The 17,567-nt window shown below is 41.0% G+C and overlaps 1 protein-coding gene across 1 annotated transcript; it reads right to left on the reverse strand.

Annotated features, from left to right (window-relative positions):
- Window positions 1–1,856: 1,856 nt before the first annotated feature.
- On the reverse strand, window positions 1,857–10,984 carry METTL22 (methyltransferase like 22). The gene is made up of 10 exons (XM_030958192.1): window positions 10,773–10,984; window positions 8,028–8,378; window positions 7,608–7,648; window positions 7,378–7,522; window positions 6,862–6,933; window positions 6,713–6,766; window positions 6,101–6,181; window positions 5,365–5,467; window positions 4,423–4,591; window positions 1,857–2,745 (listed from the first exon to the last, which is right to left on the reverse strand). Exons 1-10 carry the CDS (start codon window positions 10,900–10,902, stop codon window positions 2,710–2,712), a joined length of 1,182 nt encoding a protein of 393 aa, XP_030814052.1. The 5' UTR covers window positions 10,903–10,984; the 3' UTR covers window positions 1,857–2,709.
- Window positions 10,985–17,567: the final 6,583 nt, after the last annotated feature.

The following is a 17,567-nucleotide window of genomic DNA, read 5'->3' on the forward strand; positions in this document are numbered from 1 at the left end:
AAAAACAAAGCAAACAAAACAAAACCCAGAAATGCAACTGCCAGGGACATAGCCCTTAATTATCTGGTAAAAAGGGAAAAGGACTGGAACTAGTGGTGGATGTAGAAGTCCACAAACAGTTAATGAACAGACAATCTATGATAGTTACCTGCTATAAAACTTTGAGATCCAATTTAAGTCGTCATCTTCTAAGGAATGAGAAGTCACTACCACACACACACACACAAAGTACATCCACTTTTTCCTAGAATATTTCCTGAAAACCCCAAACTGCTGGAGGCAAAGCTGCTGCCAAAAAGTAGGCAATTAAACACCACCTTCACTTCAGGATTATTTCCACTGTAGCTTCATCTGCAAGCCTAGGTGAGAAGTGCAGAACCACGCATGCCACCTAAACTGTTACTCCAAAATACAACATTGTCAAACTAGAAAGGAACAGGGTGTTGAACAAACTGTAAAATGTTTTGACTCAAAGTGTTGTACAGCAGATGGAGCTACAAGGATGGCCTACAAATAGCCACCTACACTTGAGAACAGCCAACAATGATAAATATACAGAATCTATCCCATCAAGGGAGCATCTTCAACTTTTTCTACTACAAAATGACACACGACAAGACATTCACAACAAAGCAACTCTCCAAGTTGCACATCAACAAAGATTTAAAAGAAATAAATGCAATTAGTTTGCAAAGCTTATCTGGGTGTCCCATAAATTCTTCTCCTGACCAATATCTATAATTGTGTCACCTTTGCTTCTCTTAAGAAAGATAAAAGCAGGAGAGGGGTGGGGACTGAGAAAAGGCATTTGTTGTTTCACCAAATGGCAGTGACAAAAGTAAAAATAATTTGTTTCAAACCAGATTCCTCCTGGAAGATCATATGTCTATCCATTACCATACTTCCCAAGAAGATTTTTCTCAAGAAGACACTACTCCCTTTGAGGGCTCCACAGGCTCCCCTTCACTTCCTCTATGTTCCTCTCTCCAGAAAATGATCCATCTGGATGACTGCTGGATTTTCTAACCAGATCCAGAAATGCTCACAACTGCCTGATGACTTTTTCTAGCAAAAGTCAGTTTTCCAAATGAAAACTTAATCTGCCCAGCTGAGTAGAAATACTCATAGGTTTTAAATGAAGTGCTTACTTTCTCTTCCTTCACAAAAATGAAGGACTTGCAGGTGAATTTCTGTTGGTAATTCCAAAGACTTTGAGAAATCCTGTGTGAGAAAAACCACAGGATTCCCTAACTGCTCACACTATTTCACATCAGCCATTTACATTCTTGTACAGCCTTCCAAAAATCACTACTGAAATAAGCAGCTACATTCAAAAATAGTTGAATCTACCAAAGTTAGTAACATTACATAACAAACCAACAAACATTAGTTTGGGAATCTTTGGATCAAAATACAAGTTTTTCCATCTTTGATGTTCAAATGAGGGTTCTGAGAGAGAATTTTTGTATTAATCTAGGCAGATACATGCTAACATAATGTAATTTTTACTTTGTACTCACAGGGAATGGCCATCATCATCTAATAACATTTCATCCCATTAAAGAACACAAAAAATAGGTCTTCATAAGCAGGTTATGAAATAACTGACCTATACCAAATGTAAAACAGGCTTTCAAGAAGTGCATCAGATGCTTCTAAGGAACATCTTGCACACTCCCACAGGTCCCAGGCTGGAACAGCTCCATCACTGACACTTTCCTGATGCTGAGGAATGCAGTGGGCACAAGGATTCCCATGGCAGTGTACATATGGTAAAGTGATATAAAAACAACAGTGCACATAACATTTATAAAAGTGCAAGCAGATTTTTGGATTCATTAATAGCACAGGAGAGATTTAATAAATATGTTTTATTTTAATCCAGAAGAAAGATATTGGAGGCCCAGTTTTGTTTGGGCAAGACATTCATGGCAACTTCCCTACCCCCAGCCTCACATGCTGAGAATAGAATTCCAAATATTTCAAGAGCTGTAACATCTCCCTTTATGTGGTACCTTCTCATCCTCAACCTGCCCAGGACAGAATAGATTGAAATTCCTGCAGAACAATATAGGGTTGACTTCCTCTACTCCAAAACCTCTGTGGAGTATTTTTAGAGACCCAAACAAAATGCATCTTATGTCCTTTCAAGTCAGACAGTGGCCCTAAACTAGAGTGATTTATATAGGACAAACTGAGAATTAAGGGCCAATTTCATAAACAAATTTCTTAAAGTTCATTCATGACAAAAGAGTCTTGTTGAGAACATTGTTTCACAAGTGTCCATAAATACAAATAATGTGTATTTGTATTTGGAACTGGGATAAGACTAAGAACAGTGTCCATGTTGTGTAAACTGAAAAGGGAAATGCACAACATCTGCAAATCAGCCACATGGAAAAGGTTAAATACTTCTTTGCCAAACTCTGAAAGTGAAGTCATCAACCCAAAGAGCAAGTCACCATGTCACTGCCGCTGACTGGCATCCAGCAGGTACTTGGAAACACCAGAGAGATCACGTCCAACTGCACAAGTCCAAGAAACGAAGTGCCAAAACCAAAAAAGTAAAGCAAAGCTGCATTGCAATACTTTCTGAGAACACAATTCCACCAGGAAGATACTTTTCTTGAGATGAAAATCCTTATCTTAACAGAACACCAAAATAGCCCTTCTCCTTAGGTAAAGATCTTCTCTTTCCTCATGGGCCTGTCACGTTAGGTGTTCAGCCATGATCTTCCACAATTCCTGTAGGAGCAGAAAAAACACATGCAGGTATTTTCTCACATCAGTAGGTTGCAATTATGAAAAAATTCCACATGCTCACTGTAAGACAAGTTTTAAGACATACCCTATACCTCCATCTATAGATGGATACCAAATCCATGTCTGTAATTTCCTGGAAAAATTACCAAATTATCTTTGAAACACAGCACTATAGCTAATTGCTTCATTCTTGTACCATGATTAAAAAAAATAATGTGTGTTTAGTATAAAGTAGTTTGCTTTAAAATAGCTTGAAATTAGCCCAGTTGTCAGAGCGTGGTGCTAATAATGCCAAGGTTGTGGACTGGATCCCTGTATGAGGCCATTCATTTAAGAGTTGGATTCAATTGTCCTTGTGGATGACAGAATGTTCTGTGATTCTGTGATTCACTGATCTGCATGATCTTGATTGATAATCCTGCTAATCCTAAGTATTTTGACTGATAATCCTGCTCTTTTTCTTAGCCTGCGTTGACAAATGGTTTCAATAATGCTGGTAAAAAAACAGTTGAAGAAATAATTTACTGAGGAATCAAAGTCTCACAAATGCATGACTTATATAAACACAAACCCCTTCTCAATCCTACAGACAACAAGGATGAAAAATCCTTAATCACTTCATTTCTTTAGAATATATTAATATATGCTTTGTCTGCTCCACAGAGGATAATTAAGCAGACTGTCACATACTCTTCACCATGACATCTCTGAATTGTGGCAATAGACTTGATAAATGATAAATAAAAACATAAGCATTTTAAAAATGCAGAGATTTCAAAGGTCAGCAGCCTTCCTCAAAGCAGCGAGGGAATGAGTTCACACACTTACCTATAAACCAGGTTACTTTTGTATAATTTAAAAACTTTTAAACAAGTTTTACACACATTTTATGCCTGAAGGTATCAGCATTAAGTAAAAAAAGTCAATCTCATGAAGTAACTGTGGCTCCTGTCACCTCACCATGCATACACACAGTATGTTCACTACAACAACATAATTTCTTGGTACCAGATTTGCAATCCAGTGCAAGATTTGCATCTCTTCTAAAAAGATTCATTAGATTGGATTGTTCTAGAAGTCTGTTAGCTGTTAACCTGCATAATAATCCTAAGAGCAGATAATTTGGAAAAAAATGGAAAAAGAGAACCATAAGTGCTTGAGAGGTAATTAGATAACAAGAAATATTATATCTGACATGTTTCCCAATAACAGAAGTTTACAGCTAATTGACTTCTTCATAGATATTAGAACATTATGTCCTGAACTCTGAACTGGGAAAGGAATTACTGAAAGTGTGAAATGAAAGCTCTCCTACAAGAAAATAAATGAGAAGAGATATTGGTCCCATTTTCCAGTTCAGTCACAAAAAATGGCATTTTACAAAGTAAAGGTCTCTTTCCTTTGAGGAACTGAGTGCAATCTCAGCCACCCTACTGCTGGTGATAGGAAATCAATTCTGTCCCAGCCAAAACCAGGACATGTCAATCTAGTACAGATTATGTAAGCACAAACAAGGATCCTTTTAAATCAAAAAAACTAAGTGGAAATAAAAGATAATGTTTATTCTTCTGTTCCTCCTTCATGTTCCATAAACAGCTGATAACTAATTTGAGATGATTAGCCTGATGCATTACATTCATTTTCATGAATGCCACTTACCAACTGCTCAATCCGTTCATAAACAAGGAACTGGCAGAAATCAGGCTTAATGTGCTCCACTGTATATTTCATTTTTCCATCTTGGAGGTTCTCCAGATCATTTAGAGTATTTCTAAAGTGACTGTAGGCTTCACATGTAATATCCATATGTCTTAAAGTGAAGTTCAGCCTGGCAAAAGAGTATTTCATTTAGAACATCTCTCCTATATTGGCATCTTAAATAGGTGTGTAACTTCCCTCAGCTAATGAAAAAAAACGAATCTTCTCAGCATAATTAACTCCCTTCAGCAGCCAAAAAAATGTACACTCCCCATTCCTGAAAAGCAGAAGAGATGTTATGTCAGTATCAGCACACAATAACTCTTGGATGAACTTTTCCATTGATTTTAGGGCACTTTGCCACAACAGAATCATTGGCTTGGCTTCCTGGACAAACACCTGGCAGCAAACCACAGGAGGAGTTATTACTTGCATATCTCTAGAGATCTAAGCAAAGCCTATTTGTGTATCAGCTTATGAATGGACTCCAACACACAATTACTTTAAAATGTTCATTGATTCCTTGAAAGCAAACAAGAGAAACTGTTCTAGAGTTGCTCAAACTAAGAAATAAATACCCTAATTCTAAACCATTTGATTCCATTCTGTGACCTCAAAAATACACAGCAAATGTAATCAGGCATTATATCAATCTAGCCACCTATTTATCCTTATTTGCACAGACAGCATCTCAGGTGAGGCAAAGGTAGGACAACAAAAGGCAAACTCCTGTTAAACTCACATTCTGAGCTGATAAAAATTAAGCATGTAGGAAAAAAGAGCTTATCCTGAGCATATACTGCAGCCTGTGATCATCTGATACAATGAAAATCAGAAGCCAACCTTTAATTAAAACATACAAAGTTTTAGTGCTTTTTATATTAAGTTCTTGGTAATACTCACCTCTTTTCCAGTGCTAAGTAAACTGTGCAAGAATTTCTCAAGTTGTGTGTGATTCTATACAGAGTTCTGAACAAGGCATCAGTCAGGTCATCATCATAGAACACTGTAAAAAAACAAGATTAAGAGCATATGTATAATTAAGGATATAATTAATTAAGTGTCCATTATGAAACAGCAGGCCTTAGTTTGATTACTCAAATCAAAGAAGTCACTCTTTTATCTAAGTGCAAAGTACATTTCTAATGGCAACAACTGACCCTGTAAGAGTATTCACTGCTGCTATTTATGGCTTTCTTTAAGCTTTCCCTCATGAGAATGGGAATCATTTATCAGACAATTTACAAGATTTGACAAGAATTCTCTCAGCCTGGAAATAATCTTACTACAAAGCTAAAAAACCCAGGATATTAGAGAGTAGAGAGCCTCTTTCCTTACAAAAACCCACACCAGGCTATAATTAATTTACCATTATAACCAGATCTCCTTTGAAAGCAGGACACACCAAAGAAAAGGAAGAGCTACAGCTTGCAACATCTGTTCTCATAATTGCCAATTCAGAATGTAAATATAAGTGTTTAGAAAAGAAAAATACAGGCAGGAACACTTAAGGCAGAACTTTGGCAAATTAGGTAAGGATCTGATCTATTCGATTTTAAAAGCAAACTAGGTACATTTAAATTATTACTTATAATGCTTGAATGTTTGATTTAAAAGCTTCCTGTTTATATTTTCCTACCATCAGCTGCCATTATCACAGAACAGTGATCAAGCAGATCAGCAATCTCTTCTTCAGACCAGCTATAAGGAGTTTCAGGATCTGGAAGAAAGAATATGGCTTTGGTGCTTAAATGTCTCAAATGACTGGAGAAAAGGAACTTCTTGGCTCCTGTGGGCAGCTGCTGCTTCATAAACAGAGCACACCTCTCCAGGGAAATCAAAACCTTCCCTGTTCATTTTCTGAAGTTCCCCCAGTCCTCTGCTTCCTCTGTGTTATGTCGAACCCTCCCAAGGCTGACTGGCAAGCAAAAGTTTTCTTTCACTTCAGAATTCACAATCCTGTAGCAAGATCACAGCTTTAAACACCTTAGAGAAAGCACACCTTTAAACAAAACCCCAGATATACCCTTTTATAAGTTTTGATTAATCTTCCTATTTTATCATGCTTTAAAAAAATTATTCTTCATTAAAAGAATCTTTACTTGAAAGTCTAATAAATTTAAAACCTTTTCAACTGCCAGTATCAAATATTGTCATTAATCAGAACTTTCTTTGAGGCCCAAGAGAGGCTTTTGAATATGAAACACCAAACACTAAGCCCAATCTAAAAGGAGCCATTAGAAGTACCTACCAGTGCAGAATTCATCTTTCAGCCAATCCAGGTCTTTCACTTTAACTTCCCCTCCTGGGGGTGAAGAAAGATCACATCAGTCACAAATGGCCTTTCACACAGCACCTGGGCTAAAGTAGAGAGCCACAGTCTGACCATACAGCACCTACCTCCTGGCTCCATCAGGTGCTTGTTTAATGCAACATTTTGCTCACACATGGCCAGGAGATCTTCACCAACATCTGGAAAAGAGGTGATAATTATATTAAAAACAAGAATATTTTGCATGGGCCATGTATGCCTCTCAGACTAATACTCAAAGTTTCTCTCAAGCCCATGAGATTAAGGAAAATTCAGAGCAACTCTGTCCACTGATGACTGCTCCCCTAGTATCCTTCTTCATTTTGTCCTTCAGTTCTAAGCTGAAAGCCTTGAAGAAAGAAGTTATATTCCTACCCTACCTATTTTAATCTGGACACACTATCATGAGTTCACTGCAACATATCTTGCTTTTAAACTCTTGAACTTTCTCAGCCCCTTGAGTTATTTTTCAGTATATAACACAAATTGATATACACTAATAAAAATGATTAACTATAACTGAACAGATGAGTCTGAAAATACCAGGATGAAAGCACTGCTTTGGCAAGTTTCATGAAAATATTTAACTGAAACAACTGCCTTACCTGTGCAATAAACTCTCTTGGCAACTGTTCCCATGATAATGCTGGTAATTCCAGTGCCACCTCCAAGCTCCAGCACAGAGCAACCCCTGAACGTGTCCCTTTGAAAGAGAATGTAATCAGCCAGAAGGAAGGCAGCACGCCAGACCTGGGGACAAGGGAAGCATTTAAAACTGAACCAGCTCTGAAGCACATTCCATGAAAATCAAGATACTACAAGGCAGAACACGTACTTGTTTACCAACGTCCTCCAAGGGGGTTGCCATAGTGTGTTCTGTGCAAATGAGAGAGAACAGAAAAGAATTACCTCAAAATTGTTTTGTTCAAATCAAGTTCCACAGTGCAAGTTTGAAACTAAAGTTACGCTTCCCTTTCAAATGTAGAACTAAACCCTCCTTATTCTATACAATAATGCTGGATAATGCCAAACACCCACTCTAATTAAGGAGCACTGAGTTCTCCGTGGTATACAACTGCCCAAACCCCTTCCAGAGAAAAAATGCAAATTCTTATTTGCAATATCACAGTATTGTGTTCATTAATTTCTTTCACTTAACAAACTGCTGTTCCATCTCCAAAGAAAACCTATTTTTCTTTTGTTTTACTGAAACATATCTGCCACATTTCTCCCTGACTGAAAACTTATTATTTACCTATTTTAACAACATCACTGCAAGTGCACTCCTGCTCTTCATCTTCAAAAGCATCTTCCTTCCCTTTCATCAGAATCACAGGGCACACTATATCCCTCAAAAGTTCCTCTGCTTGCAAATTGGAGGCACTTCTAGGCCTTCTGACCACTTCCAAGTCTCCATCATCATCTAGCAGAGCTTCTACTCCTTTGCTATTTAGTTCTCCTTCTTCTTTCACGTTACTTCTGTCCTTGTCACACAGCTCATCTCCACTTCTGCACTGCTGTTCTCTTCCTGTGGTAATTTCTCTCACGTGTTTCCCAGATGCCAAGTCTTCTGTGCTCCAAAGCAGTTTGAAATATGACAGGAACACTGTAAGAACACAGTGTGGGGGGAAAGGTTAAACACCAGATGAGCCAGAACCTTCCACATGCATGAGATTCTGGCATGCATTACATGTATTAAAAATCTATAGGGTAAATCATGATACAGGTAACTTGAAATACAGTTTTATTTGCTATGAAGAAATACTTCTGTTATTAAGTTCTGTCAGCACAAATTAACAAAGCACTTTCACAGTCCATTGGCTGACTCAGCATTTGCACAGCCATAATGGGCATGTTCATCTGATTTAGTAATATTTAACTATTGGCAGAAACTCACTAATATTTATTTTAACTATTAGTCTGATTTAGTAATATTTAGTAATTTAGTAATATTTATTTTAACTATTGGCAGAGGAGATGCGTTCTCAGAGGAGATTCTCCAAAAGTTCTGCTCACAGAAGTTCAGACTAAGTTGAAAGCAGAATTAATACAAGTTACAATTAATGTATTTTGGTTAAGATTCCTATCTTGTAAGAAAGAAGCACGTTCTAGTAAAATGCAAGTTGAATTTTTGTTTGTTGCTTTGAAAGTCTTTAGGAATTCAAGCAACTCCAAGCCTTGAAATTGGCTCAGTATATAAGAACAGAAATAACTGCACAGGAGGCAAAGCTGACACTTCTGTAATTTTTTTTAAAGTGTTCATACTGATTATTCAAAGAGATTAAATGACTGAAGCTATTCTTAATGACCAATTAATTAAAAATCTTTTACAACAATCACTCAGTGACATAGCTTCTATTAAAATTTTAAGTTATTAAAACATGGAACTTGCAATTTTAATTAAAGGAATTTGTACTGCCTGAATACCACACATAAGGAAGAACAGACATTCCATAGTCCTTCCATCTAGGTTCATTCCCAACAAAAGGGAAGAGATAAAGCGCTTACCACCACTCCTTTCAACAATTTCACAATTTATGGAGTTCTATTCCAGTTTCTTTAGTATGCAAGATGTTCCAAGATGGTCTACTGAAATCTGGCAGAGGCTCCTCTCTAGTGAGACCATTTTTAGCTAGATCGAGTAAAATCTTCAATGCCTGTCCTAGCATGAGAAATTTTTAAAGTGTCCACTGTTTGCATGATGACCAAATGAAACTAATTGGAATAGAGGATGCATCAGCGAATGAAATGCTCTGTTCTCCAAGTCCATTCTGATCCTTTGCATTTCCACAGCATTCAAATGGTGGAAAGTCAAACTGACTCAAAGGGGAAGAGACTAAATCCCTAAAAACTTCCCCAAAACACAGCACAGTGATCCTGGTAGATTGTTATGGCACAAAAGGCTGTCATACTACAATGCAATTCTTGTCTCAAAAACCAGAGGAATGTCCCAGACAGAGTTCCCTGAAGTAGGCAGAACACACTGTCACTTCCTTCTGCTGAAAGGCTCTTTGCACCAAGCACAATCACAGCTAACACACATCAAACAGCATGAAGACCCACCACATCATTAATTACCTGGATTTTGACCTGAAAAGGGTCAAAATTATTATTCATTTCCTTGTCAGGCCTACTTTGATAATTTTTCACATTGTCACACACCAGAGCAGCTGCAGAAGTTACTCTTTTGATGTCACAACTGGGTTTGAAAAAACAATTAACACTTCTGTCACAGCAGGACTTATGTACTGAACATTTTGCCAGCAGCTTCAGGGTCAGATCCCTTGACAACTTTATAGCAACCTACAAGCTGGCAATCAGCCAGGGACATTTGCCAACTCATTTCCTCTATAGCCTTGACTCTTCAAATTCTATGTCAGTTTAAGCCATTGCAATGTTAAGTTTTCTTGTTGACATTTTTTTTGAAGCAAACACCCCCCTCCCCCCAAAAAATCAACCCCACCAACAAAAAAAAAAAAAAAAAAAAAAAAAAAAAACCCCACCACATAGCCCAAAGAAAGCTGTTATGCTCCCCTGGAATAGATGGTAAATCATCACATAAACATTTAATTAAACTTGACAAAATAATTATTGATCGTTTATATTTTAAAATTAAGTTACACTATTTAAAATCCCTGGGTTCTCATCTTTTGTTTGTATATAACAAACATCACAACCTTATTTTAAATCATGACTCCCAAAGTGCTATACTGACAATATTGCTCAATGAACCATTAAATTAAACCTACAAGTGAGTACATTTGGTTACTTTTTCTCAAAAAGTAATGTTAAGTTTAATTTTTAAGACAAGCTGTCTACAAGTTTTCATTTCTGGAGTTAATTTCATGAGGATAACACAGCTAGCCTTCTTTCTAAAGACTGAGTAGGAGGTGATTCTGCTTATAGCTGGAAGAAAATATGTAACTATTAATATCAACCACTTAGAGGAGGATTGAGCCTTCCAAAGATCTGAGTGCAGCTAAAATACAGCATCCATTACCTGGCTGTCCAACTGCATTCAGTCGTACCATGAGGTGCCTTTTGCTTGGGCAGTGCAAGTGGACATCAGATAGCACAGTGTCACTTCTGAACGTGGGGTTATCCATCTCCTTCTCTGCTAAATCTGCCATGGGGTGCTGGTGAGAGGAACATCTGCAGTGCTCAAACAGCCCTTATGCAGTGCTGCCACAAAGGGATTCCACTCTCTTCCATTTACAGCAACAGTTTTGCTCACCAAGGAAAACTCAGGACATCGTTTCTGAGAAGGTGGGATTGTACAAGCTCCACCACACTCCGAGACAAGTTCCTCATCAGGATATTCAACCTAAAACCAAACACACACAGCTTTCAGTGGCAGCCTGACACTGCCTGAACATTGCTCCAGCAGTATTTCAAATTATAAAGATCGGATGACACTGTTCAATAAAGTAGCAATGCTCCAAGGCTCTCTTTTACAGAATCCTCTAAAATATAACTGTTAGTAGGTCAGTGGCAGCCACTGTGTGTTTTAGGAAGAGCTGCTAATTTGCTTGTGTTACAAACAACCTCCCAAAAAAAACCAAACGTTACCATGACTGCACAGAATTACAATGCCTAATCAAGGTTTTCAAAGGGAATAAGACCCCTTCCTGCGCTGGCATTACCATCTTGAATGATTACACTAAATTTGCTATTACCCAGTTGTGCTTGAACAAGATCACTGAATGGTTCAGGTTGGAAGGGACCACAATGGCTCATCTGGTCCCACCTCCCTGCTCAGGCAGGGCCATTCTGGAGCACAGGATCGTCTCCAGATGGTTCTGGAGTATCTCCAGTGAGGGACACTCCACACTCTCTGTGGGCAATCTGTCCCAGTGCTCGGTCCCTGCACAGGGAAGTTCTTTCTCACGTTCAGGGGGAGCTGCCTGTCCTGCCCTTTGCTCCTGCCCCATGGCCGGGCCCCAGGGAGCAGAGCCCGGTCCCTGCTCTGAGCCCTCCCTTTGATATTTATACACATTAAGAAGGCCCCCTTCAGTCATCTCTCCTCAACTTCAGCCTTTCCTCCTAAGAGGGATGCTCCAGACCCGTGATAACTTAGTACCTCCCTGCCGGACCACCATACCTATCCACATATACAACACTCCCGGCTTCAGAAGCGTCTCTGTATCTGTGGCTGCGCGCTTGTGTTAACTCTGCCAGCTCCAAGCCTGCCCTGACCCGGCGGGAGCAGTGCCCGGCACCGGGAGACGTGCGCGGGGCTCCGCTCCTGCTGCGGCACCGCCGGCGCCTCCGCGGGGCTCAGCGCGCCGGGCGGGGCTCCGCGGGCACGGGCAGCGCGGGCGGGACCCGCCGGTCCCGGGCCCCCACGGTGTGACCCCCCTGTCCCGGGTCCTCATGGTGTGACCCGCCTGTCCTCATGGTGGGACCCCCCTGTCCCGGGTCCTCATGGTGTGACCCGCCTGTCCTCACGGTGGGACCCGCCTGGCCCCACGGTGTGGCCCGCCGGTCCCGGGTCCCCACGGTGGGACCCACCTGTCCCGCTTCTCCTCGGCAGGACCCGCGTCCCCCGATAGGATCCGCGTCTTCCCGGCCGGACCGGCCCGTCCCCCTTCGCCCCGCTCAGGTCCCGCGTCCCCCCGGCGGCTGTCCCGCCTTCCCCCGCTCGGATCCCACCTCTCCCCGCTCGGGTCCCACCTCTCCCCCTTTCCCCTCGCTCGGGTCCCACCTCTCCCGCTTTCCCCTCTCAGATCCCACCTCTCCCCGCTCGGGTCCCACCTCTCCCCCTTTCCCTCCGCTCAGCTCCCACCTCTCCGCGCTCCCCGCTCGAGTTCCGCCTCTCCCTCTTCTCCCCGCTCAGATCCCACCTCCCCCGCTTTTCCCCGCTTACATCCCACCTCTCCCGCTTTCCCCCTCTCAGATCCCGCTTCTCCCGCTTTCCCCGCTCGGGTCCCGCCTCTCCCCGTTCCCCCCGCTCAGCTCCCACCTCTCCGCGCTCCCCGCTCGGGTCCCGCCTCTCCGCCGCTCCGCTCGCTGCCGCTGTCGCTCCTTCCGGCTCCTTCCGCTGACGCCGCTGCCCGGCGGCCCCCGCGGGTGCTGCGGGGTGCCCGCTGTGCTCGGGGCTCGCCGGTGTTGGAGAATTACCCGGCACTAAACCCCGCTCAAAGCCCGCCGGGGGAGGCGCAGGTCAGGCTTGCGCTGAAGCATCCGCAGGACTTGCTCGGAGATTCAACACGCGTTTCCTACTCGCGTTCTTAATTATTAATTGTTTCTAGCACCACTTGCCCTGTCTCGGTTCGTTTGTAATGCCGTGCAAAATGTACAAACGGCTTGAAAACAAAGTGGGAAAACCTCTTCGGAGGCAAAAAGGCGTTTCTTCCTTAGTCCGGATAATGTCAGTATTCAAGTACCACTGTAAGATTACCTGGAGCAACGGCTGTTCACTTGTTTAGGGAATTGGGGGTTTAGTTGCTTAATTCTGAAGAGTTTTTAATTACGTATAAACCAGGTGAAATAAACAAGACTGAGTTAATCATTGAGTGGAAACATCATAACCAGAGTTTTTGGGAGGCTTTAACAACATGAGTTTGCCTAGGAGTTAGACCAGCAGATTTTAGTATCTACATTTGGGACCATGGTGTCTTAGGCAGTCATTTCCCAGCTGAGCTCCTCTGCAGTGAGAGCTGGCAGCTGGTCTGGCCCTGAGCTGTGTGATCAGTCAGGATGCAGTGATGTGTGGGCACAGGGCACCTCAGCAGCTGGACGTGCTGACCTGCCCTCTGTGCAAAACCACAGACAGAGGTGTGCTCCTAACTCCCATCTGCGTTTAGTTCACCTCCTCGGCAAGTGTGCAGGGACTGCTGAAGTTGTTTTATCTTTCAGCAGGAGGATCTTGCTCAAAAGTGGGCATTTACATATTAATTACTTGTCATATGATGCTAATGTCAATTGCTAAAGATGATCCTTGTATTTTTCTTGAGTAGCAGGAAGTATTAGTCAATGATTAAAAAAACTTGGAATGTAATTTATATTCTTTATCTATTTCTAGATGTCTCTTTCTCATCATCTGCCTTCCTCAACAAAGGCTAATAATTATTAAAATAATTATTAAAAGAATGAAATAGTCTTTCCCAGTTTTACAGTCAAGAGTTTTGAGTGGCACTGAAATGGAAAACACAGAAGCCATTCACATATCTTATTGCAGTTTCTGTGGGAAATTTGATTGGATGAATATCTGACAAAAATGCTTTGGGGATTTGTCCTCCTTTTATCTGTCTCCAGTGAAAGAGCAGAACATTATTTTACTTCCCGTGGCGATACACTGCCACATAAATTATTACTGCAGTGTCTCTCTCTGCTGGCATGTTCTCACTGCTATGGAGTACTAAGCAGGCAAAGCAGATTTTATTTGTCACACAATCTCACCAGTCTGCAGCAAGAGGTACTTAGTGGTACACAGGCTTAGTATAATTAGAGGAGTAGCTAAAAAGCTGCATTACATGGGAACTTTTAAACATAAAGGTACATTACGTGAGAAATGGAGCTGCTGCAATTGCTTTTCTAAGAAATTCTGATACCTCATTTCACATATGCATAATATTTGGGCAAAGCAGGAATATCTCGTGGCTGCAGAAGATCTGTGGCTACAGATGTTATAATGTTATAATGTGGGTGATAATGAAAATTGTTTAGGGAGCTGCAGTTTCTGTACCACACACAAGAGGGCTTCGGCAGCCAATTCCCCAGATGTACCTCTTTTTTAAGGATGCACTTAAGCTGCATTTCCTGTCTTCCTCACAGCCATGTGGCCTAGGAATTTGTTTAAATTTACCTCACGTGCCAGACAACTTTGCCGAGGTTTAATTGCTTGTTTGAAATGATGAATTGGGCCAGTTTCATCCATTGATCAAGTACCAAGAAGTTGGCTGTGCTGCTTCCTTCAAGTATGTCCCTCCTGCAGTCCCCTTTGAATTCAGTGTCATGTGCTGACACTCCATGGGGTTTTTTGGCAGATCAGGTAATATTAAGTAAGAGTCAGGACACTGTGTCTTGCAGTCTCTCAGAGATAAATTGTGACTGGTCAGTCTTTTTAAAAATTCATTGCACGTTCTGACTCTTCAAAACTGGATGTGTACAAGTGCATGATGAAAATATTAAATCTGAGAAGGAATAGCCAAACCTCAGATCAACCAGCAATAGTTACTAATTTCCAAGGGCTTTCCAATCTGAAAATTGTAATAGTGTATATTGTCTAACAGCTTTTCTCTTTTGAGCCACAGGGGAAGTAGTTGTGGTACGTTTAAAAGAACAATAAACTCCAGAATCCCATTAGCTTTACTGGAAGGCTGAATGGTAATACCGCATTTGAATTTAATTCTTCATTCAACAAAAACAACAACAACAACAACAAAAACAGGAGAAAAAATGTGATATTTCCTGGAAAAGGATTGTGAATGAAATTAGGTGTGTTAATTGTGCTTGCTGCCATGGCAGCAATTAATTATAGTCTTTGGCACACTTGCACTTACTGGCTTTCCTACAGTCAGGTGGGTAAACACTGTGGGAATCTCTCCCTTCTTCAGATTACAAACAATCTACTTCTAGTAAATACAGACAGGGCAGAGGATATGGAATAAAGAAACACTGGGGAAAGTTGAGGAATTCAGTGGGGTTCTGCTGCACCTGAACAGCACAGGTTCAGAACAGTTGAGAAGGAACTGCCCTAGAGATGAATTCTACCCAGGCAAAGTCCTGGGAAGTAAAGCTGGTGATTCCCAGACACAATGCCCTCTGAATCCTCCAGCACCCAGGCAACCTTGCAAGCAGAGCAGAGAGGGTAAAAGTTACTTACACAAGCTTTGCCATGCTCAGGCTGGAAGAGACTGATATTTTTGCTGCATCACACAAATAATTGACTGCAACTTTGAGAGTATATTCTTAATTACCTTTGTTATTCTGAGCAGCAGATTGACTTTGGCAGATGCAACCAACACCTTGTCTATGCAAAGCAGTGTTCCTTCTCCATAAAGCTAAGCCTAGATTAAAAATGTAAATCTTTAATGCTAAATATCCTTATTTAACATTCAAACACTGCAGGAAATTGAAACTGAGTTTCTAAAGAAACTAATTTGCACTACTGGCTTTTTCCTTTCATTATAAACATTTCCCAATGAATACATGAAATTTTTTTGTTAAATAAGTTTTTGGTTTTCTGACTTTACAGGAATTATTTGTTCCCTAGCATGGGAATGAATGCCTAAAAAAATGATGGTGATGTGGAAATGAAACCTTTATGTTGATTTGCTCTTGATATAAATGTTTGCCATCAGTCTGGTCAAAAAAAGACCTGGGGTTAGTAGGCTCTAACTTAGGTTTACTGTAAAGTTAGTCTAGACAGAGTCTACAAAGACCTCCACACATCTTGATGGCTAAAATAGATTATTTAATAATGTTTCTAAAAATGAGCACATGCACAAACTTTGTGGGCACCAAGATTAGAACAAAACCTCTCCAAGACACAGAGTGTCACTGATAAGCATCTCATACATGATTAACGGCTTGTACCCAACTGGATTAAATGTTCCTCCAGTTCTATACCCTTTGCTTTCCCTTGGATTTAACTGGGAGATGACAGCGGCAGATGATTGCAGGGGAGTGATGATTCGGGTGTATGAGTGCCTCTGGTTCAGATTTATGAGATGAGAACTGATAAAACCTCTAAGACATGGTGTTTGTGGGGCTAATTTAAACTTTCAAGTAACCCTGCAAATGCAGTTGGAAAAAAAGACACAGGCTTGGGATCCCAGTTAAGGCTGGTGCCCCAAGGCCTGCTCATTCTGTCTCACTGCATTAGTTAGTCTAACAAAACATTTCACTTTGCTTCATTAACTTTGTATCACCCAAACATTGCAATTACAAGGAGGTAGCAGCTGCCTGGCTTGTGGAACTACAGAGGCATTTTCACAGATTACAGATACAACTTGGAGATGTGAAAAATAGATGGCAAGAGCTCAGAATGATGCTGTGGCTGCTTAACAGTGTATTCCTAAATATAGAGACTATTATATTCCCTGCCATATACACCTTCCAGTAGTTTTGCAGAGCAAAATGTGGTGTGTAGTGTTGATGATTACTGTGTTTACTTAAACACTCTTTGTCAAGGAAAATGTTCCTTTTAACTGATCCTGCTGCTGAAGCCCTACTGGCTCACGATAGCTTGTTGCCATGGATGGGTAATGATGTCACACATTCTGCCCAGTGTCCATGCCAGAAAATAAATGAGAATGACTTTTTTAATTACTCAGAGTTACTTAGCAATTCCCTGGAAGGCCTGCAGTGAATTACAAGGAAAAAAACAAGATGCCCCATTGACCCTACCTGCACAGTATCTTTATGCCAGTGAAGAGACACAGTAAAACACCAGAGTAAGTCCTCTGTGGGTTTGAAAACAAAGTTCTAGTACTGAAATACAGTTTGTTACTCAACAGATTTCAGCGGGCTGAAGATGAGCAGGAGGCTGGGTGAAGTGTGGCTTTAGGGCTCACCCATGAACACCTCAGTAACTATAGTTTCTGGAGAGGGAGCTTGTGTCCTTCCCTCCATCGGTGACATTCTAACAGGAAAATGATCCCGAGCAGGGTGCAGACATCACTACACCAGCTAGTAAATGCCACACCACTGCCTTGTCTCAGACCCCCTTTCAAATTAGATTAGAACTGGCCTTTTGAGGTCGGCAGCTGGAAGGCACAGAACAAGAGGAAATCTCTTGTAAATATACCCAGAAAAGTTGCCAGAAAGCAGGAACACAAACTGTATTTCT

Source organism: Camarhynchus parvulus, chromosome 14 (assembly GCF_901933205.1).
Source record: "Camarhynchus parvulus chromosome 14, STF_HiC, whole genome shotgun sequence".
Classification (NCBI taxonomy): Eukaryota; Metazoa; Chordata; class Aves; order Passeriformes; family Thraupidae; genus Camarhynchus; species Camarhynchus parvulus.